The 26,295-nt window shown below is 40.2% G+C and overlaps 2 protein-coding genes and 1 pseudogene across 3 annotated transcripts; 1 reads left to right on the top strand and 2 right to left on the bottom strand.

Moving 5' to 3' along the window:
- Positions 1-740: 740 nt before the first annotated feature.
- Positions 741-1,802, bottom strand: LOC308420006 (TD and POZ domain-containing protein 2-like; the record flags this gene model as incomplete). Its single annotated transcript, XM_080915975.1, has 1 exon — positions 741-1,802. The coding sequence occupies one exon, from the start codon at positions 1,800-1,802 to the stop codon at positions 741-743; it is 1,062 nt and encodes a 353-aa protein (XP_080772101.1).
- A 12,092-nt stretch (positions 1,803-13,894) lies between these two features.
- On the bottom strand, positions 13,895-14,977 carry LOC308420005 (TD and POZ domain-containing protein 5-like; the record flags this gene model as incomplete). The annotated part of the gene is made up of 1 exon (XM_080915974.1): positions 13,895-14,977. The coding sequence occupies one exon, from the start codon at positions 14,975-14,977 to the stop codon at positions 13,895-13,897; it is 1,083 nt and encodes a 360-aa protein (XP_080772100.1).
- A 909-nt stretch (positions 14,978-15,886) lies between these two features.
- On the top strand, positions 15,887-16,437 carry LOC308419493 (chromobox protein homolog 3-like; annotated as a pseudogene). The gene has a single exon. The product of its transcript is annotated as a chromobox protein homolog 3-like (transcript).
- Positions 16,438-26,295: the final 9,858 nt, after the last annotated feature.

The raw sequence follows: 26,295 nt of genomic DNA, 5'->3' as shown, positions 1-26,295 counted from the left end.
AACCCTGGTTCAGGCAATGTTTTTTAAAAGGCACCCCTTTTTGTTCTCAAGATATTGGCAAATAGCTGATATACATAAATATAGTTATGGTAGTATATAACAAGCCCATAATCAACATAAAGTTAACTGGAAAGAAACTCAAAGCCCAGTTTACAAAAATCAAAGCAAGTCATGATTTTTCACTCCTTTAGCTACTGAATAAAACAATTAAAACTTTAATTAGAGCAAAAAGGCAAGTGGAAATCAACATGAGAGAAATTAGAATGTTGGAAGAAAAGATATTTATTTGAAGATATCACACATAGTTAGTTAAAAGATGTACATCTAAAATAATACACATGTTACATCATCTATTATACTCAGTCCAATGCAGAGAAGTTACTCAAAAAAAAAAAAAAAAAAAAAAAAAACTCAGTTGGGCTGTGGATCAGGCCAGTTTTATCCCAGTTTTCAGGACATTAGACAAGACCATCAGCAGGGTAGATGTCAAATAAAGTGTCCCAGATTCCAGTGCTACCCTTCTTCCACCCACCATTCTAACATAACTTATAACATTTATCATATAGCAGCTGTTTTGAACCCTGAGCCACCATGCTGTCTTTCCCCAGATTCAATGTAAATGTTCCAGCCATACCATTATCCAAACAGAAGTCACAGGTAACAATGCTGGTTGTTGCTATTGGAAGACATGTAGGTCATACCTATGCAGCTCTTTAAAAACATTATATGCATTTGAGCAACTAAACACTTTGTGTAGAAGCTTCTGAATGGAATGCTTGAGCCACCAAGTGGGGATGTGACTCCACCACCAACTGCCACCCCAAGGTCTCACAGACCTCAGAAGCATGAATTCTAATGAAAACCAAGGCCTGAGTCTTCAGCTTCTCTGTGCAGTAGAGGTCAGCAAGGATGAGTGTGTGTGCAGCATTCTTCACAGAGAGGTTCCTGCAGAGGGCATCCTCGCACATGACCTTCAAGTCCTGCAAGCAATACTTGTCAGCAGCTGCTAGGACACCAGTGGCCAAGGAGTGGCAATGGAGGTGTGGTGCCTTCCCTGTGTAAATAAATCCCATCATCTCTTTGAAGACTCTGGGATCCAGGTCATGGATCTCAACTCTGTTCTTTAGCCTCTCCTCCATCTCATGTTCAAACATGGCTCTGAAAACTGGAGAGCGAGCTGCTACAATAGCCTTGTGAGCCCTGAATTCCTGGCCAGCTACTACCAGGCTGCAGTCTGTGAAGAGGGACTTCTCCCACAACTCCCCTAGATCATCTGTCAACATGTGCCTTGGATCTTTGATTGCAGGTGGCCTGTTTTGTCCAGGCATGCTTAAGAACTTTCCTACTATGCTCACCTCACAGCAGAGGGTGAGATGGTCTTCAGGGAGAAGACATCTATGCTGGGAGAGGAGGAAATCTTGAAGGATGAACTTTTTGAATCCCCAGTCTTGGTTTTGAATAAAGCTGAAGACACTGGCGCTCTTCCTACTTTGACATTTCTCTCCTTGGTCATTTATTATCCAAAACTGAAACTTGGCCCAAATTGGGCGATCTGGACGACTGAGCAACATCAGGTAAACTGACAGGTAATCCTTGCTTTCTTCATCAATCCCATTTGGATGTACTCTCAGACACCATGTCACTTTTTTCTCATTGACCTCTAATGAGAACGCTGGGCTTGTAATCTTTTTCCGAATTTCCCCCATGAAAAATGAAAAGTTGGTAATGGTCCACTCGTAGCACAATTTGTGAACACTGATATCTGTGCAACCCCAGCACTTGGCTTCCAGTTTCCCTGACATTTTTGCAGGAGGCAGTTTGGAGGTTAAAGTTGATCTGAAAACAAGAACAAGAATTATATCCCATAGGATACAATTATAGATACACTTTAGATGTTAGTTTCAAATTCTCCTAAATTTCACCAGATATGATGTCAGAAAATTGTATTTCTATGTACTTTTTTCTTTAGGCTTCAATATTTGTTCTACTGAAGACAATAAAGATGGGTAGTGATTGGAGAAACTCTCTGTGTGTCACTCTATTTATGTTGCTATCTCTTATTCTCTCTCTCTCTCTCTCTCTCTCTCTCTGTGTGTGTGTGTGTGTGTGTGTGTGTGTGTGTGTGTATCTCTGTGTGTTTGTGTATGTGTCTGTCTTTCTTCCTCAACTCTAAGTCTGTGTTATTCTGTGTGTGTTTATTGAATCTTAGGTTAATGACCACCAGTGATGGCTACTTTATCCAACTTTGGTAGAGTTTACCTTTGGTAGAGTTTGAAAATTTTCATACGTTTTTATTCAGATATTTCTTATATTACTCAGGGTTCTTTAGAGTAAATACAGAATGAATTTTTTTATGAATATATAGTGGATCAATGAGAAAAACCTGAAAGGTGAAGTCTTAAGACTAAAGACAGCACTTAATTGTATTGAAGTCTCGGGTGAAATTCAGTATATGCTGGGATCCTGATGAAGTGTATTCTAATGACAATAAAGAAATGGGCTTGTTAGTAAGATTAGAGCAAGCATGCAAAAACACTGATTCCTTCTTCTATGTGGTTATATATGCCTTTGACAGAAGGTGTGATCCAGTTAAGGTGTGTCACTTAGTCCCAAATTTGTGATAATGTTTGTGTTTCCCTGCCTCAAGACTCATATTAAATGTGTGTGTTTTTCTTTATCCAAACAGGATCTGTTTACTTCAACTTAAGCCCAAAAAATTTTAAAGACCTTTTCTACAGTTTTGTATGTTACCTAAGCCCATAGATAGTCCAGACACCTATTCAGGTCACCTCCACTACCAAAACCACGTTCCCTAAAGTGGTGCCCTGGGGTGTGAGCAGTGGGGGTCTGAGTGGTTCTTCTTTTTTTCTCAGGGACCACTAACATTTCCCTGACACTACATACCCCCTTAGAAGCAAAGGAGAGAAGAGAGGGGTACTGGGATGTACAAACATTTGGGGTGTGAATAAATAAAATAAACAGTGAGGACAAAAAGCCACTGCAGAGAGAAACAGAAAAGAGGAGTCAGTTTTACCAAGAGAGTTTTTTCAGACACATGTTTGAGGGAGAACAATGAAGACACATAAGAGAAAGAATGATTCAGAAAAGGAGAAGGAGCCAGAAGATTGTAACAGATGGTCAAAGTTACTAAGAATACAAGCAGAGCACTTCAGAAAAAAATTAAATAACCCAGATTGTATTAGTCACATTGGAAAGGAGATTTAAATCAGCCAGCCAAAGCTCAGAAAGAAGTAGGAAGGGAGGGCTGGAGAGATGGCTCAGTGGTTAATCGCACTGACTACTCTTCCAGAGCTTAATTTCAGCAACCACACAGAAAATTACAACCATCTGTAATAAGATCTGAGGCATTATTCTGAAGGGTCTGAAAACAACTATAACGTACCTATATATAATAAACACATATCTAAATAAAAAGATAACTAGGAATTGATTTCATTCAGCTATAAATCTCAGAGTCTAAAATCATTTTAGGCATAGAAGCTTCTACACTAGGTATGTGATGGCATGTGGAGGAAGAAAGCCTCAGAGATGTCAATGAATAGATGAACAATAGTTACTTTTACAATAAACCTGTTAGAAAATCAACTGCTCTGGAGGTAAGTTTGGTATAGGCATCTTTAGTTTAGACAGCAGTTTAGACAGAAGAATCCAGAAACTGTGAAAGTTGTGATACTAGTCTTTTGAAGTCTCTGATGTTATTCTGTGGTTCATCCAACCAAGGTCTTACAAGAACATGATGAAGAGGCCCTGGTGCTAATATTAGCAATAAGTCTAATGAAGGAGTCAAATTTCAGAATGAATGTTTAATTTTTCCTAGGAATAAACATTGGGGCCAGATCTAGAGGAAATCAGGGAGAGGCAGATCCGATTGATTCACTGTAGTTGTTACTGTGCCCTCTAGACTGTGAAGACATGAAGAATTGTAGAAGTTCAAGATGTAGGCAGAGTTTTACACTTCATTTTACATAAGGACAGTAATAAAAAAAACCCTAATCTTTAATATCTGTTGAACATAAGCTGTAGCCCTTGGAAAATAGCAAAATTTGTTGCTTTTCAGGACCAAGGGTAAGCAACACAATTCCAAGTTTGAAGAGGACAGAATTCACCACCTTATTGGCTAAGGATGTTGAGCTTTAATTCTATTGGCTAGAAAGACTCAGCCAGTTGAATCTGAGAATTTTCTACTCAAGAATGGTCCTGTGGGTGGAGAATGGAACTCAGCCTAGCTTTGACCTGTGGCAGGAAGCTGGAACCTGGACTGGTTTGGCTGCGGGCAGGTGGATGTAAGGCTGGCAAGAGTCCTTCAGCCTTATCTTAGGCATTATGAGACATTTAACTCTCTTGGTATCCTCAGATTGACAACAGTGTATGCCAAGTCTGAGCACCGAGGTAATGCAGTGGAGCACTGTTTCTCAGTAGTTATCTGTAAAGTTTTGTCACTGTGACTATATCTTCTTTAAGACCTTGTGGTTTGGATTGTAACTGTTATGCTTTGGGAGTTTCTGTCTCTCAAAATAAGCTTAAACATTAAAAGTTACATTAAGCAGATTTCTGAAAAGACTGAAAGCAATTATCTATTAAACATATCTGAGTCAATTAACTTGAGGCAGTGATCTTTAACTTTTTACTGTTATAATCTTTAAATTAATATTAAAATTATTATTCACCAAGGCAAGACAGAAATGAGAGAATCTAAATCAGGATGTAGTAAATTGAGGAGGTAGAGAGGTAGAAACTGCCTATAACAAATGTGATTAAGGGACTGTCATTAAGGTGGCACTGAAACTACAGCCAGTCATGTGACATGCTTTAGCTAAGATGGCACTGAAGCAATACCATAGGAAAACCTTATCTGCCCACAAAAAGATGACAGACACCTTTACTCCAAACGAGAAGTTGACTAGGTGTTTGGAAACATTCCTCTCAGCCTGGGTGGAAGCAGCAGAGATGAGCAAAGCAAAGTGCCATCGCCCCATGGTGTTAGACTCAACGTACAGGCTATGCCAGTTTCTCTCTGACATAGGGTACTATGTCTCAGGAGGCACAAGAAGGAGATAAGTCACACATCTCCAGGCTCCTCCAGCTTGGGGTGTTGCATAAGTGCTGTTTGGCCTGGAACAAACAGCTCCTGCCAGTTAAGAAGCTGGCCACTAACAATTATCACATAGTCCAGAATTTACTAGAGGTAGGAGGTAAACTGTTGAGCAGCTGACATCCACCCTATAGTGCCTGACCCCTACACTATGTTGAGTTCTTTTTCAATTTCCAGACTTTGGTACACAGTTTTAAACATGAAAGATTCTTTCTCCTGCCTGTTCTTGGCACCTCAAAATCAAGAAATCTTCAGCTTTGAATAGAATGACCCGGAGGATGGGACCACCTGTGAGCTGCCTTGGACTAGATTATCCACGTTTGGATCAATCCAGCCACCTTGCAACCAGATCCAGACCTCCAGCCATGACAGCACTAGTATCAAGAAAACCTGGCAGAAACCCATGGGTGAAGGAAAGACCTCTCCCAGCAAACCCTGCCAGGACCAAGGCTAACTGGTTTAACAGATCAAGGAGCATCTGGAGAGGTTTCAGTAGTTGAAGGTGCTGGTGAATTATTAAGCCAATTCCAGATTCTTCCTTATATGCTTGCTCCTCTAGAACTACCCCTGGTACCAACTTCTCTATTGGTCCGGGTTCTCTAGAGTCACAGAACTTATGGTTAGTCTCTAAATAGTAAGCAAATTTATTGGTGACTTACAGTCTGTAGTCCAAGTCCCCAGCAATGGTTGGCAGCAGCTGTTTGTCTAAGAAGAAGGATGTAGAAGATGCTCAGTCACACTAGGCAAGCAGGCACAGAGAATGAGCCTTCCTTCTTCCAATGCCCTTATGTAGGTCTCCAATGGAAGGTGTGTCCCAGATTAAAGGTGTGTCCCAGATTAAAGTTTCATACCACCACACCCAGATCTGGGACTTTCTTAGTCTCAGATGACCCTGAGCTCAGAGATCTCCTTGCCTCAGTTTCCTAAGATCCATAGCCTCTATGCCTCAAGATCAGGATCAAAGGTGAGCCTCCCAATTCTGGATTGTGGTTCATTCCAGATATAGTCATGTTGACAACCAGGAATAGCCACCACACCCTGTAACCCTAATCCCTCCAGGACGTTTGTTATTAAGGGTTGCTGGATTTTTGTGAAAAGCCTTTTCTGCATGTAATCAGATCATTATGTTTGTATTTCTTTCAGTGTGTTTATATGGTGCATTGCGTGTATTGATTTTTGTCTGAAGAACAAGCAGTGTATCTCTGCAAGGAAACTGAATTCATCTTCTTGATGTCATCTTGGATTTGGTTTGTGAATATTCTATTAATTGAATTTGCATTTGTGTTCATAAAGAAAATAGGTTTCTAATCCTCTTGCTTTGCTGGATCTTTGTGTGATTTGGATATCAGGGTTACTGTGTTCCTCTACATTGTATGAAGAAATGTTTCCTCTATTTCCATTTTGTGGAATAATTCGGGGAGTACTGATATTAACTCCTTTGTGAAATGGTTGTAGAATTCTGTGCTAAAGATAACTTACCCTCAGATTTTTTTCCCCATGTGGGGGAGTGAATTTTAAAGGCAGGTTCAATTTCACCAGGGGATATAAGTCTGTTTAAACTTCTCATGTTTACTTAATTTGATTATGGTAGGTTGTCCCTATTGAGGAAATAATTCATTCTTTTAGAGATTTCAATTTAGTGGAATGCATGTTATTAAATGTGTCCTCAGGATTATCTGGATTTGTTTGGTGTCAGTTGTTCTATCCAGTTTTCTTGTTTCTAATTTTGTTAATTTGTATCTACTCTCACCAATTTTTAGTTAATTTGGATAAGGGTTGGCTGATCTTACTGACATTCTCAAAGAATCAAATCTGTTTTATTGGTCCTATGTATTGTTTCTTTGTTTCTACTTTATTGATTTACACCTTGAGTTTGATTAATTCTGTCTGTATCCTCCTTTGAGTGAGTGGGGTTTTTGTTTGGTTGTTTTGTTGTTTGTTTGGTTGGTTGGTTTTTTGTCTCTTTGACATAGAACTTTTAGGTGTGCTTTTAAGTTGTTAGTATGAGATCTCTCCAGTGTTTTATGTAGTCACTTATTGCTATGAAATTGCCACTTTGAACTGCTTTTACTGTGTTCCAAAACTCTGGGATCTGGGTACACTGGCAAGAAGGCCGTGGCCAAGTTTCTTTGATTATCTCCTGTGGAGTCTGTTGGCCAGATGCCAGGGACTTTTGTTTCTGGTTCTGGTGTGTGTGGGGGAGGGGAGACATACACTTATTTTTTGACATGGGACAGACTGAATCTACTCTGTTCACCATCCTAGTTACCTGTTAGAGAAAAGTTAGGAAAAAAAGAGTAAACTAGTCAGTCTGTTCTATATGGTCAATAAGCAGGCACTCCCTTGTATTGTAGACTCCCTCTCTCCTTCCCTCACTGATGCTGCATGGCTGTGGACCCTCCACTCCTGGTTCTCAGCATAAGGAGGGGATCTGGCCTTCCCCATTATGTCCTGCTGGGCTTCTGTAAGATTTGCTTTCCCATGTATGGGCACTGGGCCAAGCCTGCCTTCTCAGCTCAAACTCCAGAAAGACCAGCTTTCGCTTAAAAAAGAAAGAAAAAAAAGAAAGAAAGAAAGAAAAGAAAGGAAGAAAGAATGAATGAAAGAAAGAAAGAAAGAAAGAAAGAAAGAAAGAAAGAAAGAAGAAAAGAACTGCAGGTCCCTGCTGTCTTTGGTTGTGGACCCATACAGCTGCTCTGGACAGAGCCACTGTGGATCAGTGCAGCGCAGAGCTAGGTAGTTAGCTGGACCCATCCATTGTACAACCTGGAGTCAGTGGCACAGTAAGGAGCCAAGTGTGCATATTGGCCCTGACTGCCAGGGAAGAGAGTTTCCACTTGGGGGTTGGGGGGTTAAAGGAGGGGTATGGGCTCAATTCCCCAACGAGGGGTAGGGTAGCACTGGCTGAAAGCTAAAAATCACAGCTATTTCATTAATCTCACATTTCCACATTATCACCAAAGGAAGTCTGAATCAGATCGTGGGCAGGATCGAGAAGCAGGAGCTGAATCAGGGGCCATGGAGAGATGTTACTTACTTGCTTGCTACCCCAGGCTTGCTCAGCCTGCTTTTTTATGGAATCCATGTCTACCAGCTCAGGGATGGCACCACCCACAATGGGTTGGGCCCTCCCCCTTGAAGTTGCCTTTAGTTGAGAAAATGTCTTACAGCTGGATCTCATAGAGGCATTTCCTCAACTGAGGCTCCTTTCTCTGTGATGGTTCCAGCTTATGTCAAGTTGACACAAAACCAGCCAGTACATCTACTTTTAAAAAACTGTCAACGTAATGACTTTTGCTACTGTCATTAAGTTATGATATGCTCTGTAACCAATGCTCTGTCACTCTATCTTGTCAGAAGTCTAGATATTATTTCAGTGACATTCCCCTGACTTCAATTAGCTGGACTTCAATTCGCCAGAAGGTAAGGAGCGCTTGAAACTCTACATCAGATCTCAAGGGGGTTGCAGAATGACCCACAAATTGGACAAAGATATGTGAGGTAAAGCAAAGACCACGCAAGTTACCCTTAACATTCTAGAGCAGCTCATGGGGGCATCCCTCCAATATGCACCCTATGACCCCAGCAGCAATGATGACAAGCCTATTGTGACTATGCCTTTTATAGACAAGTACAGGTGTCAGGGAAAAAAAAAGGTTCAGAGGCTAGACAGACTATGAGATAAGTCATTGAGGGATTTAGTGCAGGTTATTGAGAAAGTTTACCTTAACAGGGAGACAAAGGAAGAGAAGAAGCACAGAAAGAAAAAGGAAAAATGTAAGGTGGGGAAGGAGAGCAGAAGAAGAGACAGGAAAGGAATATACAGAGGATTCTGGCCACAGTAGTGATGGACAGAAAAATATGAACAAAGTCTGGGACTAGGAAGGAGCCTGTTGACAAGAATCAATGTGCTTACTATAAAAAAAAATGCCACTGGGCAAGATATTGCCCACAAATGAAGAAAAGTGGGGCCTGTGATCCTCAAAAAGAATCCCTGAGTACTAAGATATTGGCCATGCAGTGTGGGAGTGAATAATGGAGATAGGGTTCAGACCCCCACCCCAAGTTCAGGGTAACCTTAAAATTAGAAGAGAAACCTATCCTGTTCCTTGTAGATACAGGGGCTCAGTCCTCTGTCTTGCTAGGAACTGAGGGACCCAGGTCAAACAAAAAGTCTTGGGTTCAAGGGCATACCAGGACCAAACAATATTTATGGTCTACTGGAAGATCTGTGGATCTCAGAGTGGGCCAGGTATCGCCCTCATTCATAGTCATGCCAAACTGTTCCTGCCCCTCGTTTGACAGAGACCTCCTGACTAAGATAGGTACACAAATACACTTTCATCCTGATGGATCACAGGTTAGAGGGTCAAAAGGGGAACCCATACATGTCCTAACCATCCAGTTGGAGGATGAGTATCAACTCTTTGAGCAAAAAGGCCTGCCTCAGATTTTTGGTTACAGACGTATGTTGCAGTAAATATTTTGTAAAAAATTATTTATCTCCTCATTGGCCCTATGGATTCACTTCTCAGGCAACATTTCTAGTATGGAGCTTCACACACGGACTCTGTTTCTCGGTCCAAGTTGCCACCATGGTCTCACTCAGTCCAAAAAACTCTCTTCCCTGGCGGTTTACACCACCTGCCCTACTGTCTCTGCCTTGGGTGATTCTTTACCCCAAATCCCAACAAAAACACAACTCTAAGGCCTAATAGCTTTTTATACAACTTTATACATTCACCCCACAAACATTCTAGTCAATAAGATTATATCCAATATACAAAGATACAAACTGCTCTTTTATATGAGAATAAGACCAATAAAGTCCTAAAAATGTTCATAGCTATCTAATGCCAATTAAGCCCACCTGGATCTAATTCATCCTTCCCGAGTCCCATATTCAAACTTTTCTCTTGGTCCTCCTCATCCTCTGACCTCTGACCTTCTCTCTCTCCTCCTCCCCTTTTACCCTGCCCAAACACTGGCCCTCGCCTTTATTTTACTAATTAAAATGAGAAGGTTTTGATAAAGTCCTGAGTATAATACTAGACAGAACTTCTTGGAGAAGTGAAATTAACCTTTAAATATGAAAAGCTTAAGGACACTCTAAAGGCAAATCCAAAGCCTGGGCTGTAAATGCAGGAATGGGGGAATCTAAGAACCTGTCCCCAGTCCATATAGGACTGAGTCCCCGGGCCTGCATGGTAGTGGTGCATCAGTATCGCATATCAAAGAAGGTCTGAGACAGAATCAAGCCACACATCATCGTGCCATTCCAATGCGGTGTTCTGCATAAGTACCAATCAGCCTGGAACACACCTCTCCTACCAGCTCAGGAACCTAGAAACAATGACTACCGGCCAGTTTAAGATCTCTGAGAGGTAAATAATGAGTGGCTGATTGTAATAATAGAAGTAATAATAATAATAATAATTTATATGCTAGGCTAAAAGGTCTGCATGTGGTGCAGAGAGAAAGATGGTCACAGCTGGCAGCTACCTATGAGCTTGAGACTCCTAAGACATCCCATCAGTTCCAGGTTAGAGACTCAGTCTAAACAGGACAACACCGTACTGAGAAACTCGAGCCATGAAGGAAAGGACCCTCTTTTCTCCTGTTGGCTACTCCAGTGGCAATCAAGGTAAACAGGATCACCCCTTGAAGCCTGCCCCTGACTCAGAAGCTCACCAGGACCTCAAATTTGGACAGCCCAAAACACAGCAAAACCCATAAGCTGAAAATCAACAGAGACTTCAATAATGTAGGCCCCCCTTCTCATGGTACTGTACATTAGCCCCCCCCCCATTCTGTGCCAAAACCCATGCCCCTGATAGACTCAACTGTGTGGTCTCATCAGCCATCAGAGATGTAGTATGATCTACCTCAACAGAAACCCCTGCTTACACCTGGTAGCCCACATTAACTCCTGATTTGCATAAAATGGCTGCTAGTTTAGACACATTGGATATTCCCACTAAGATACTAACAGAAGGACTATGCATAGGCACTGTCCTCCCAGAGAAAAAAGATTCTTTGTAACTCTACTCATGAATATGATTGACCAGATGGGTATTTGATTCCCCCTGATGATACCTGGTGGGCTTGCTATTCAAGATTGACCCCTTGAGAACATCTTCAGGTCCTGAATCAGACAAAGTGTTTTTGTGTTTTTGTTCAATTGATGCCTTGGCTCTTATCTCATGAGGACTCTGGGATCTTTGAGATTCTATAAGAGGGACAGGGTCTAACCTGGAGAAAGAGAGAATCAATTACAACCTTAACCCTGAGTATGCTTCTGAGATCCAGCCTAGGAGAGTTAAAAAGGAGAATGGCCTCACTGACAACCACTACTCCAGTTTGCTTGCAGCCATAGTCCTTGATATCCAGAGTATAAAAGATGGGAATCCTCCCATCTTCAGGATTCACTCACCTTCCTGGCAGAGGTACAGCTACTGAACAAGAGAGAGATAGACCTATTGTTTTTACAGCAGGGGATGACTTTTGTTTCAATTCTGAGCCTTTGATCATTTTCTCGTTGCTCTTAACCTTCAGGACTTGCATTTTAAGTCTCTTGCTAACTTTTATCAAGAACACATAAGTAGAGTCCCTGTTATGGTGCTTAGACAGCAATATAAACAATTAAACCAAGCTGACTTAAAATTTTAAGATTGAAATTAAAATCTCCAATGAAAAGGGGAGGATATGTGAGGCTCTTAGCCAGGCCATCTAGGGACAAGTTGCAGCCCTCTCTGGGACTTTCCAGGTGGACTCTAGGTGACACAGTGAATCCCACAGTGGTGGTGTTGAGATTTTGGAATTCTCTTACTGAAGAAAGAGAAGATCTATAAGCAGTCTACCTGGTTTGCTGTCAGGCATGGCCTGGAGCCATGTTTCCCAACCTGTGCATTTCCATCCCTTTTTTAGTCTAATGGCCCTTCCATACTGGTTGAATAGCAGATATTCTGTAGCTACATTACAGTTATAAAGTAGCCAGAAAGTAATTTAATGTTTCTGTGTGACCACAACATGAATAATAGTATTAAGGGGTCACAGCATTCGAAAGTTTGGCCTAAGGAGTGTGAATCTGGAATGGATCAATTCCTTTTGTTTTCCAAACAGATAAAAGATTGGTGCATGCCTTGACCCACAAACACTTGTGTCTCAGAACCAGTAAACCCTCTGCTTTTCCTACTTTTCTCAGTCATCATAAAAGTGTGATGGTGGAGATCTAATATGCCAACATTACATGGTAAGAAAAAAGACCAAGAGTTTCTAATTTTGGAAGGACAGCAGGGGTTCTGCACAGACATCCACAGATGAGCTTGGCTGATTGGACTACCTGTCACCTCTCTGAACATAAACATTTCTGGAATCCATAGACAGATTTCAAAAGTTTTACTCATATTATGTTTTATTAGGTAAATTTTTTGTCTACAGAGTTGTATTTGAAGATGGAGACAAGAGGAGGGCCTCGGATCCTCTGGATTATCAGTTACAGGTGGTTAAAACACTCTGGTGTGTGCTGGGACCTGAGCCTGGGGTCTCTCAGACAGCAGTAATTGCTTTTGCAACTGAGTTCCCAAAAACTGTGAGTCTTTAAAGATAATATCTTTATTGCCTTCTCCTTCTCTGAAAAGTAAGAATTAATGATTGATTTCTCCTTTGTCTGGCTCCATTCATCTGTTCTACTCAGTCCAATGGAGACAGGCTTCTAAAAATACTTAGTTGGACTGTACTTAGGGCCAGAACCAAAATTGAATCCCAGTTTCCAAATCATCATCATGAAAAAAAAATCGATAAGGTAGATGTCAAGCAAACAGTCCAGGCTCCAGTGCTGTCCTTGCCCCACCTGCCATTTTAACTTATTACAGCTGTTTTACTTTTTTATTGCACCATTGCATTATGCACACTATATCTCAGTTTATTGGAACAATTAATGAAACGGGCCCACCTTAGGTGCGAGACTCACACTAAAACACCCAAGTTCTTTGTGATTAATGATTCTTAAGACAGAAAGCTAGCAGCAAATGAAAATTAAGAGAGGCACTTGCTTGGGAGTCAGGACAAAGATTTGTCCTGCATAAATTATTGGGGTCCAGTGGAGCTATAAAATGGGGCGCTAAAAGTAGAGGCAAATCAGTTGCTTTAAATGCTACTCCTATAATCGGTGCTGTTGCTAAAGGTAAATTGCTTCCTTTAGTTTCTTTGACACTTACAGAACAGAAAGAACCCAGTCCTTATAATCCAGAGAAATCTTCAGCCCAGTAGATTAGAGATTTGTCAGAGACAGAGATTCAAATCAGTTCCACCCCAATTCAACCCAAATCTTCACAGCACCAGTAGTTTGGTTTTCTGAATTTAAACTACAGATAACTTCCTAGTTAACTTTACATTTTTTTAACTACAAATGACAAAAAAAGAAAATTCAGTCTGGGATTTCCAGTCTGTCTCAGTCCATTCTTTGATGTTGCAGTATTCCAGGAGAGAGCATCTGGAAAAACTGTTTCTGGAAGGCTCCAGAGTCTTGGCAGCAGGGGCAGGATGTGATGGGAGAGATGATGCCGCAGTATGAACCCAAACTAAGCAGTACTTGGCTCCAGCACTTCGGCAGGTGCATTACAGCTGTTTTAAATCTTGTACCACAATGCTGTCTTCCCCCAGATACACTGTAAATGGTCCAGCAATACTCAAGTCTAACCCAAAGTCATTGGAAACAATACAGGTTGTGGCTGTTGGAAGACAGGTATAGCTCACAGCTGTCCAGCTCCTAAAATTGCTTTAGGCATTTGAGGGGGGCTCCAACAAAGCACTTTGTGCAGAAGCCAGGAAGTGGAAGGCTTCTGCCACCAACTGGGGATGTGAAAACACCATTGACTTCCACCCTGGTGTCTCAGAGACCTCAAAAGCATGATGTATAATGAAATCTAGGGCCTGAATCTTCAGCTGCTGTGTGTTATGGAGGTCAGCCAGGATGAGATAGTTTGCAGCATTCTCCAAAGAAAGGCTCTTGCAGAGGACATTCTCACATATGACCTTCAAGCCCTCCAGACCATACTTATCAGCAGCTGCCAGTACACCAACTGTCATGGAGTGGCTGTGGAGGTGTGGTGCCTTCCCTATGTAAATAAAGGCCATCATCTCCTTGAAGACTTGGGGATCCAGGTCATGGATCTCAATTTGGTCCTTTAGGCTCTCCTTTATTTCATGTTCAAACATGGCTCTGAAGACTGGAGAGCGAGCTGCTAGGATGGCCTTGTGAGCCCTGAATTTCTGCCCAGCTACCACCAGGCAGCAGTCGGTGAAGAGGGAGTTTTCCCACAGCTCTCCTAGGTCATCTGTCAACACGTGCATTGTATCCTTGTTTGCAGGTGTCATGTTCTGTCCAGGCATGCTGAAGAAGTTTCTTACTACACTCAACTGGCAGCAGAGGGTGAGCTTGTCTTCAGGGAGAAGCCGGTGATGATGGGAGAGGAGGATATCTCGCTTAATAAACGTTTTGAATCCCCGCTGTTGGTTTTGACAAAAGCTAACAATATTGTGGCTCTTCATATTTTGACATATTTCTCCTTGGGCATTTGTGATCCAGAACTGAAACTTTGCCCAAACTGGGCTCTTTGAACCCTTGAGCAGCCACAGGTAAACTGACAGGTAATCTTGGCTTTCTTCATCAACACCATTTGGGTGTACCTTCAAACGCCATGCCTCTTGGTCACTGTCCTCTAATGAGAACACCGGGCTTAAAATCTTTTTCCAAATTCCATCCATGTAAAACGAAAACTTGCTAATGGTCCAATTATAGCAGAAATTCTGAAAGCAGACATGTGTGTAGCCACAGCTCTTGGCATCCAGGTACCCTGGCATTTCTGGTGGAAATAGGTTGGAGGTTAAAGTTGATCTGAAAATAAGTACTAGTAGTTCAGAAATAGAGCCAGCTGACTGCCATTAGGAGTAAGGGCCTGCCCGTTGTCTGCTGACCAGAAGAGCATCAGAAGCACCCTTCCACCTGATCCCACAAGTGAGCCTCCTCTACCCAACCCCCACTATCCAGGGAGAGACCACCGGAACTCTCTAGGCTCTGGTGGCATAGTGCTGTGGAGAATGGATCTGTTCTGTTTGACCCAGAGACAGAGCCTGGTCATGGCCATCAGAACTCATTGCCTGCCTGCAGAGAGCCGCACACCCAGGAGCAGATCCTCTCTTGAGCCCACAGGCCCTTCAGACCAACAGGAAAGACAAGCACCAGTCACAGACAAGAAGATCACCTAACATCACAGATAACAAACATAATGAAATGGCAAGAGACAAGCTCAAAAACCTAACTAATGGAAACTAAGACAACCTGGCAACAGCAGAAACCAGTTCTCCCGCCACAGCAAGGAGTTGATATTCCAATACACCAGAAAACCAACATATGGATTTGAAATCATACTTGATGATGGAGATTCTTGAGAAACACATAAGTGACTTCCATAAAGAATTACAGAACTCATATAAACAAGTAGATGCCCTTAAAGGGAAAACACAAAAATCACTTAAATAGCTATAGGTAAACACAACCAAACAGGAATTGAAAATGGAAGTAGAAACAATAAAGAAATCATAAATAGAGAAAACCGAGGAAACAGAAAACTTAGAAATGGAGTTGCCCGCCCGGGCTGCCTCCTTTAGGATTTGGCTGGACTGAAGCGCTCAGGCAGGAGACTGCAGGATCCACGGCCCTGAACATGTGAGCAGTGAACTCTTCAATTCTCCAATAAATTAATTTTAAAAATGTCCTCCAATAAAACTACATTGCAAAAAATGGGAAAGAAACAGAATGGAAAGAGTAAAAAAGTTGAAGAGGCAGAGCCTGAAGCATTTGTGGTAGAAAAAATAATGAACTGTCCTGTAATGGATGGGAAGGTGGAGTACTTCCTGAAGTAGGAGGGGTTCATAGATGCTGACAATACTTGGGAACCAGAAGAAAAAATAGATTGTCCAGAATTAATTGAAGCATTTCTCAATTCTCAAAAAGCTGGTAAAAAAAAAAAGATGGTACAAAACCGAAATCTTCATCTGACAGTGAATTTGATGATGGCAAATCAAAAGAGGAAAAGATGCTGCTGACAAACCAGGGAGCTCTACCAGAGTCTGGATCCTGAATGAATAACTGGTGCCACAGACAGCAGTGGAGAGTTAATGTTTCTCGTTAAATGGAAGGACTCAGATGAGGCTGACTAGGTTCTGGCTCTGTAAAAAATATGGTGTGTCCTCAGGTTGTCAGTGCCTTCTACAAGGAGAGGCTGACTTCGAATTCTTGTCCTGAAGATGAAGCACAGTAATTGTATGTATTTATGTATGTATGTATGTATGTATGTATGTGTGTGTGTGTGTGTGTGTGTGTGTGTGTATACATGTATATATACATATACATACATACATATATATGTGTGTGTGTGTGTCTTCTGTCTTGGGTTTTGGTTTTGAATTACTAGTATAAAAAAATAGCATTCTAATGAAAATAAAGTTTGATATGCTGGTTTTGAAAGTATTGGCTGTAGTTGGGATATTTTTGTGTTTTGTTCTGCACTGATTCATTTGACTAAGTAAGATCTTTCTGTAGTGACTTCCTTTAACAATAGAATATTTGATACCATTTTGTATTTCTTCTGCTTTGAAGAATAGCTTTTCTTAAACACTGAGGAAATTTTACAGTCATTACTAATGTCTGAACTTATTTTTAACTGGGACAAAGAAGGACCATTCTGGTTTTTGTTGCTGTTGTTTTTCTTATGTGGTATGTACCTAAAACACATAACTTGTTTATTTTGTTTTGTTTTTAATACTCAAAACAACTGAAGAAAACACAAGTTGATGAGATTCCACCATTGTGGATATGTTCCTAAACCATAACCTTTCAGATTAAGCAGGGTCAAAATTATTGGAGAGTTTAAAAGGAACCACATGAGAATTGATGTATTATCAAGTAAATACAGTAGTTTATTTACAGAATGTTGTCCAAATCAACTCCCCCTTCAGAAAATGGAATTAGACAAAGTAGAAGTGTGATTCAGTAACAAGGCTTGGGTCAAGTGTGGTGGTACACACCTTTAATCCCAGCACTTTAGAGCTCTGATTTAAGAGGTCAGCTGGTTTAGAGGCAGGGCCTGGTCAGGCAGTCTGTAAAGGTTCCACTGATGAACCAGCATTCCTTGGCTGAAATTTAAAATCTTTACAAAAAGGTTATGATTCATGGAATCTGTTTATGTGGAAATAGAATCCAGGTTGGAGCTGATGTGGCAGTTTAAGACCTGCTGACTAAGTGAGTGAACAATATTTGCTAATATCAATGAATGACCTGCATGCTTTTTCTTTACCCTGACTCATTCCTTACTGGTAGGATCAATCTTTTCAATATTTGGGATCTGGTTCAATGACCCAGAAGAGTAACTTTGTAGTTTCAGAATGTCATCCAGCTATATACTTACTTTATTGTAAATAATGGTGAACAGTGGTTAATAAGTAGTTTTATATTCCGTTTAAAAAAAGAAAACCTAGGAAACAGATCAGGAGTCATAGATGCAAGCATCACCAACAGAATACAAGAGATGGAAAAGAAGATATCATGGGCAAAAGATAACATAGGAAACATTGAAAGAATAGTCAGAGAAATAGCAAAAATCAAAAAGGTCCTAACACAAAAGATCCTGATTATCCAGGATATCTCTAGAACTTATTATTATAAAACAAAAGACTATACCTTCCTCTCAAAACCTCATGGTAACTTTTCCAAAACTGACCACATAGTTGTGACAAAACGGGCTTCAACAGATATTAGAAATTCAAAATGCTTCCATGCATACTTTCAGAAAACCATGGACTGAAGCTGGTTTTTAATAACAAAAACAACAAAAAGTCCACATACACGAGGAAGCTGAACAATGCTCTACTCAAAGATAACAAGGTCAAGTAAGAAAGAAATTAAGGATTTTTAAAAAGTAAACAAAAATGAAGAAGGTACAACATACCAAATTTGTGAGATACAATGAAAGCAGTACTAAGATGAAAACTCATATCTCTGAGTGCCTCCAAAAAGAAACTGGAGAGAGCATACACTAGTAGCTTGACCACACCTGAAACCTCTAAGAACAAAAAAAAGCAGACCCAAGAGGAGTAGATGGCAGGAAATTTAAAACCTCAGGGCTGAAATTAACCCAATTGAAACAAAAATAATTGTACAAAGAATCAACAAAACCAGGAGCTCATCCTTTTAGAAAATTAACAAGATTGATAAACCTATAGCCAGACTAACTAGAGGGAACATAGAGAGTATCCAAAATGACAAATTCAGAAATGATAGGGGAGACATAACAACATAATCTGATGAAATTCAAGAAATCAGCAGATCCTACTACAAAAGCCTATACAAAAAGCCTCAAAAAAACTCGAAAATCTAGATGCAATGGACAAATTTCTAGAAAGATACCAAGTAACAAAGTTAAATCAGGACCAGATGACCCATCTAAAGAGTTCCAAAACTCCTAAAGAAATAGAACCAGTCATTAAAAGCTTCCCATCCAAAAAGAAAGCCCAGAACCAGATGGGTTCAGTGCAGGATTTTATCAGACCTTCATAGCAGACCTAATATCAATATTCTCCTAACTACTATACAAAATACTAACAGAAGGAACAGGACCCGACTCATTCTTCGGAGCCACTATTATGCTCATACCTAAACCAACCAAAGACCCTAAAAAAAAAAGAGAATTTCAGACCAATTTTCCTCATGATCATTAATACAAAAATACTCAATAAAATTCTTACAAACCAAATACAAGAACACTTCAGAAAGATCTCTAAGCTTCACTCCAGGGATGCAGGGATGATTCAATATATGGAGATTCATCAACACAATCCACCATACAAACAAACTCAAAGAAAAAAAAAGCACAAGATATCTCATTAGATGCTGAGAATGCACATGACAGAATTAATGCTCCTTCATGTTAAAAGCTTTGGAAAAATGAGGAGTTCAATGTCAATACCTACACATAGTAAAGCAAAGAACAGTAGCCAACATCAAACTAAATGATGAGAAACTTGAAGCAGTTCCATGAAAATAAGGGACTAGACAAGCATGCTCCCTATCTCCCAACCTATTAAAAATAGTACTGGAAGTCCAAGCTAAAGCAACTAGACAGCAAAAGGAAGTCAAAGGTATACCAATCTACTTTCTGATCTCTTTCCTTTAAATTGTATGTATCAGATCTCTATGCACTGTTAGACAGCAATTTATCAAAGTGACTTTGAGGTACTTGGAAGTCAGGGATGACACTTTCAGGACTTCCTTGAATACCTTATTTTTTATACATTTTTATACATTTTCATCTCAAGTGTATTGTATTAGTCAGGGTCCTGTAGAGAATGTAGAGTATAAATTCCTTTAAATAAATAGAAGAAGGATATATGAGAATAACATGCAAGCTAACAACCAGATGATATAACAATGGCTAAAGCTGGTACTTACTTAGTCCAGGAGGTTTGAAGCCTCTGGTATATACAGGAAATCTGAAGAAGTGGATTCTATTGCCAGTGAAGAAGTGGGCTTGCTAGCAAGAGGAGAGAAAGCAGGCAAAGACACAAAGCTTCTTTCCTTCTGTGTGCTTATATAGGCCTCTAGCAAAAGGTATGTTACATTTGAGGGTGTATCACCTAGTCTCAAAATTTGGATTAAAGGTGTGTCTTTCTGCCTCAGGACTCAGATTAAAGGTGTGTACATTTCTGTATTTGACCTGTATGTACTTCAACTTAAGCAAAATAATTTTAAAAGATGTTGCCCTGTAGTTTTGAATGTTACTTAAATCCATGGTTAGTACAGACCAGAAGAATACCTATCACAAATGTACCTGGTTTTATGTGGATAGCTTTGATCCACTGGACTTAAGATTTGTACAAGGAGATATGAAAGGATCGGTTTGCATTCTTCTAAATGCTTACTGCCAGTTGAACCAGCACCATTTAGTGAATAAAGTATTCTTTTTCATTGAAAGTTTTTAGCTCCTTTGTCAAAGATGTAGTGACCATAGGTGTATGGGTTCATATCTGGGACCTCAGCTCTCTTCCATTGATCGCCTGCCTGTCCCTATGAATACTACGAACCATTCTTGCATTGCTAGAATGAAGCCTACTTGATCATTGTGAATTATTTTAATGTGTTTTCACAGGGATTTTATTGAGAATTTTTGCATCAAGGTTCATGAGGGAAAATTATCTAAACTTTTCTTTCTTTTTAGGGTTTTTGTATGATTTAGAAATGAGAATAATTGTGGCTTAGAGAAATGTGTTGGGTAGTGTTCTGCTGTTTCTATTTTGTGGAATAATTTAGAGAGTATTGCTATTAGGTTTTCTATGAAGGTTTAATAGAATTCTGCACTAAACCCATCTGGTACTGGGCTTCTTTTGGTTGGGATGCTTTTGTAGAGTGCTTCTATTTCCTTAGGGGTTATGGTTCCTGTTTATGTTTCAAGACCCTCAGGAACTCGACACACAGAACACAATTAAATGATAGACCGCTGTAATAACAAGAGGTTTTTATTCCATGTACTTGGAGTTGCTCATCCTCACAGGGAGAGTCAGCCCCAAATACAAAAGGCACAGATTTTTTTATTCTTTGCAGCTGGCCGATTTCAGCCACAGAGCAATTTGCTTACTCTCATTGGTGGATCTTAGGACATAGGATCAGGCATTGGGTAGCCCCACTCAAGGGGCTGTTCTTGGCTTAGTTAGTCATTCCTTTATCTTGTTCTGTGCTTGGCCTTGGGGAAAAGGGCCAAGGTGAAAGTCCCTGTGAGGGAGTGGGAGGAACTAGGTGGTTGGGCAAGGTCAGGCTGACTCCTGGTGGGTTTTCTTGAAATTTATCACCAGGAGGGGTAGAAGGTCATTTTCCAAAAATTGTTTTATCTTAACTCAGTTTAGTCAGCATAGCCTGACCTGTCCATTAAGACTTTGATTTTACATTTTTAGAAACTTCTTTATATATTTTAAAACTTTGAGAGATTTAGGCTGATGATGATGTATATTCTGACTTTTCTATGAGACCTTGTGGCTATCAGCCAGTAAATTCTGTCCTTGTTTACTCTCTCAAAAATTGGTATTTTGGAAAAGTCTCAGAGCCCCTAAAAACTTTTTTTTTATATCTTGTTTAGATTGTTTACTTAATCCTGAGTTAACTCTGGCACCTGGTATCTGTTTAGAAAATTTGCCATATCTTTAGATTTTCCAGGTTTTTTTTTTTTTTTTTTTTTTTTTTTTTTTTTTTTTTTTTGAGTGTGGATACAGATGAGGATGCTTGCAGCTAAACATCAGACTGAACTTGGGGACAGCAATGAAAGAGCTAGAGAAAGGATTGTAAGAGGTGAAAGGTTTGCAATGTCATGAGAAGAACAACATCATCAACCAGCCAAGGCACTGAGGTAGAGAGCAAGGGTGATTGGGAAAAGAAGCACCTGCATGCAACTTGAGTGGGAGGAGGGAAAGGAGCTGGGGGTGTAACATTTGAAATGTAAATACAGAGAATATCCAATTAAATTGAAAAAAAGTCCTGATTTTCTTAGGTTGGATACTCTCTCTGTGCCCTCCATTTAATCTGGCTAAGGGTTTGTAAATCTTGTTAATTTTCTCAAAGAACCAGCTCCTAGTTTTTGTGATTGTTTTTATATTTCTTTTTATTTCATCTTCCTTGATTTCAGTTATTTCCTGCAGTCTACTCCTCTAGGGTGTATCTGCTTCTTCTAATACCAGTACTCTCCAAACTACTCCACTAAATAGAAACAGAGGGAATACTACCCAACTCATTCTTCGAAGCCACAATTATACTCACACCTAAAACACACAAAACCCTACAAAGAAAGAGAACTTTAGACGGATTTCCCTCATGAACATTGATGAAAATTACTCAGTAAAAGTTTTGCAAACTAAGTCCAAGAACACATCAAAACAATCATTCACCATATTCCAGTAGGCTTCGTCCCAGGGATGCAAGCCGGTTCACTCCATGGAAATCCATCAATGTTACCTACTATATAAACAAACTCAAAGAAAAAAAAAAGTCATTTGATTATCTCTCTAGATGCTGAGAAAGCACTTGACTAAATTCAATAACATTTTATGTCAAAAATCTTGGAAAGGTCAGGAATTCAAGGCTATACTTAAACATAGTAAAAGCAATATACAGCAAACCAGAGGCCAACATCAAACTAAATGGTAGAAACTTGAAGCAATCCCACTAAAACCAGAAACTAGTTTGAAAGACGCCCGGAGGGTATCTTCCGTCTGAAGAGACCCGTCCAAAGGAACAGAGAGACAACTCACTTCGGATGCAAGTAGCAAGAGGTTTATTTACACAGGTACCTGTGGGCACACAGTCTCTCGGAGGACTTGCACGCCGGACAAAGGGCAGTCCCCTTTTTATAGGGCTTGGGGGGCAGAAGCAAGGTACAGAAGCAGAAGCATAGCAACAGGGTTTTAATTGGTTAATTTAAATGAAACCAGGGTGAGCTGGGGACAAGCCTCAAGTTCTTCAGAAAGGGTGGCCTTGGCCCCTCCTCTGGGACAGGGTGCTGTTTTTCATCCTTGTCTCAGCACGTATGGCAAAATATTGTGTCTTTAAAATATTGTGTCTTTACCCTGGTCCAGGTGGTCAACCACAGATATCTTGTTTTGACAGGGACTAGGCTGTCCTCTGGCTCACTTTTGTTTTAGTATTTTTCTATCCCTGCCTGTTCTGGGCTTAGCACAAAATGGCATTACTGCAACTATAGCAGGAGGGGGTCTTTCAAGTTAAGGCTGTCCACTCTCTTCTTACCTATTCAAAATAGTACTATAAGTACTATCCAGAGCAATAAAATAACAAAAAGATGTCAAAGTTATACAAATTGGGAAGGAAGAAGTCAATGTATCACTATTTGCACATAATATAATAGTATACTTAAGTGACCCCCAAAATTCTGCCAGCACATAAAGATATGTTTAACATCCCCAGTTATCAGGGAAATGCAAATCAAAACATGCCTAAGATTCCACCTCAAACCAGTCAGAATGTCTAAGATCAAAACTTAGGTGATGCAGAAGCTGCCAAGGATGTGGAGAAAGAGGAACACTCCTCCACTCTTGGTGGGGTTATAGGCTGGCACAACTACGCTGGAGATCAGTCTGTTGGTTCCTCAGAAAATTGGGCACAGTACTACCTGAGAACTCAGCTATACTACTTCTGGGCATAAACCCAAAAGTAGCTCCAACATCTAACAAGGACCATGCTCAACCATGTTCACAGCAGCCTTCTTTATAGTAGCCAGAAGCTGGAAAGAACCCAGATGTCTGTCAACAGACAAATGGATACAGAAATTGTGGTACATATACACAATGGAATACTAATCAGCTATTAAAAACAAGTTTTTAGGCAAATGGATAGAACTTGAAGTTACTTTCCTGAGTGAGGTAACCCAGTCACAAAAGAGCACCCATGGTATATATTCACTTGTAAACAGATACTAGCCCCCAAAGCTCAAAATACCCAAGAAATCATCCAGAAAAAATATGAAGCGAAGAAGAAGAAGAAGAGGAAGAAGAAGAAGAAGAAGAAGAAGAAGAAGAAGAAGAAGAAGAAGAAGAAGAAGAAGAAGAAGAAGAAGAAGAAGAAGAAGAAGACGAAGAAGAAGACGAAGAAGAAGAAGAAGAAGACAAAGAAGGCAAGAAAGTGGATGCCTGACGTATTCTTGTAAGAGAGAAGAAAACACTAATGGTGTGAAATACACGGTTAAATAGAGGAGCAAGGATTAGATAAAAGATCTACAGAAACTGCCTCACATGGAGAACCGCCCCATATGCAGCCACCAAACCCAAGCACTTTTTAGTGCTGATTCCAAGAAGTGTTGTTTACAGGAAGGAACCAGATATGGATGTCTCCTTAGAGTCTCTGCCAGAGTCATATAGATACAGAAGGAGGATGATTGCAGCTAGACACTGGACTGAACATGGGGACCCCAGTGAAAGAGCTAGAGAAATGACTGAAAGCTCTGGAAGGGTTTGCAATCTCATGGGAAAAACAACAATATCAACCAGGCAAGGCCCTGAGGACCTGAGGGTGTTTAGGAGAGGAAGCACCTTCATGGAAGCAAGTTGAGGGGGAGGATGGAGTGGAGTGTGGGGGGAGGATATAACATTTGAAGTGTAAATAAAGAGAATATCCACTAAAATTGAAAAATTGACATCATAAAATTTCCAAATGGATGATACCAGAAAAAAAATTTATCCTAAGTTAGCTAAATCAGACCCAGAAAGATAAATTGGTATATATTGTCATATATGTAGTAATTGGCAATTAAGTAAATGAGTGAGTTATTTAAGCATTTGATAGATGATTTTAAAACATAGTTCAGTGCAAACTTCCTAAAATATACCAAAGTGATTCTAATGAGATCTCCTAATAATCATGGATAAGGAATCTGAATTGGACATCTGTTGTGACCAAAAGAGGTGTCCAGTACTGTGACTGGGTTGCATTTAGTTGAGTTGTATAATCAAGAGACTCCCAAGGAAGCTTACCAATGATCCAGGATATCACTAAGACAATGAAGTGCTCTTTGCAAACTGACTGCCGGGACCAATGTCAAAAAAAACACACACACAGAAAAAATTTTACATGAATTCTTGCTAGTGTCTTAATGAAGTTGTCCCCCTATGCTCAAGTGTCTTTGGTACAGGAAGGTACTCTGTAGACTACCAAAAGAGAAACATAAACACCAAAAACTTTGACCTACAATTTGTCTTGCCCACAAAATACCCTAGGGCAATAGTGCCCCAATACTTCTGAGAGTACCCAGCTAATGATTGATTTGATATGGCTCACTCCATAGTCAGAACCCAAACTCAACAGTGCTTTGGTAACCAAGAACCAGAGACCAGATAGCCCAGAAACCTAAGATACAACCAAATACTACAGGTCTTTGTTTTCAAACGTATCAATAAGACCAACCTAATGACACTCTGTTCTACTCATAGATGAGTATAATATTTAGTCATCTAAGAAAAGCTTCTTACAGCAGCAGGTGGGAATATATGCAGAGACACACAATCAGACATTAGAGAGAGACCGAGAGACAGAAAGACAGAGACACTGAGACTATAAGGGTGTCTCCATCAAGTTCCCTTCCTCCGATATGAGTGACACCTGCAGAAGAGAAGGTTGTAGGAGTGCAGAAGTAAGAAGGGATGGAGGACAGCAGTATAAAAAGACCCTCTCAGTTGAGTAGGGAAGGTGCATAGGAGCTCACTGAGACTGAAACAGCCAACACAGGTCTCAACTGGGCCAGCACCTCTGCACATTTATTATACCCTTGAGCATCTTATAAGAATCCTGGGTGTCAGAACAAGTGGGACCCTGATTCTTTTGCTGGCTTTTCTCCTCTTAGAACACTTGTTTCCTGTTCCAACTTCAATATGATGGGTTTTTCCCCATACTCAACTTCTATATTATTTTGTTATCTCCTAGAAGCCTGTTCCTTTCTTATAAGAGACAGAACAGGAGTAGGTATGGAAAAGGATCAAGGTGAGGAGAATTAGAGGGAGATGAAAATATCAGGACATATTATATGAGAAAAGTATCTAGTTTGAATAAAGGGGGGGAATAATTCATTCTCTCTTGAGACAGAACTCTGGTTCTGACTTTAGATATTGGGAGACAGTTTCTTCCTTCTCCTCTGATATTATTCCTCTTCCCTGTCTTTTGTTGTTGTTGTTGAACTATGCAGATTTGTCTGAGAGTCTTTGGAAATAAGGGTTTTAAAGAATGTGGTGGACTACAGTCTAATGCTGTATACAACTTTATTTTAGTACCAGAGTACTGTCATATATGAATGTAACAAAGGGAGTAATGATCCATGGATGGCTGTTTGAATCCAGAAACACATGATCAGAAAATATGTAAATAAAAACCAGAACTTATATACTAGTTATTAACAGAGCAGCCTTTTCCCAGAGTGTTCTCTGACTACATGAATTTAAACACAATTGGCAGGCACATAGTGTAGATTATATCTGAGAATACATGAAAGAAAAGCACAAGGCCATAAGCAAATTCACGGAACCCTGGGAACAGGACTCAGCATATCCTATCACCAGGTTGAATTCTATAGTATGAGCTG

The sequence above is a fragment of the Micromys minutus genome (genome assembly GCF_963924665.1).
Source record: "Micromys minutus genome assembly, chromosome: 4".
NCBI lineage: Eukaryota > Metazoa > Chordata > Mammalia > Rodentia > Muridae > Micromys > Micromys minutus.
This window is presented reverse-complemented; position numbering and strand designations above follow the sequence as displayed.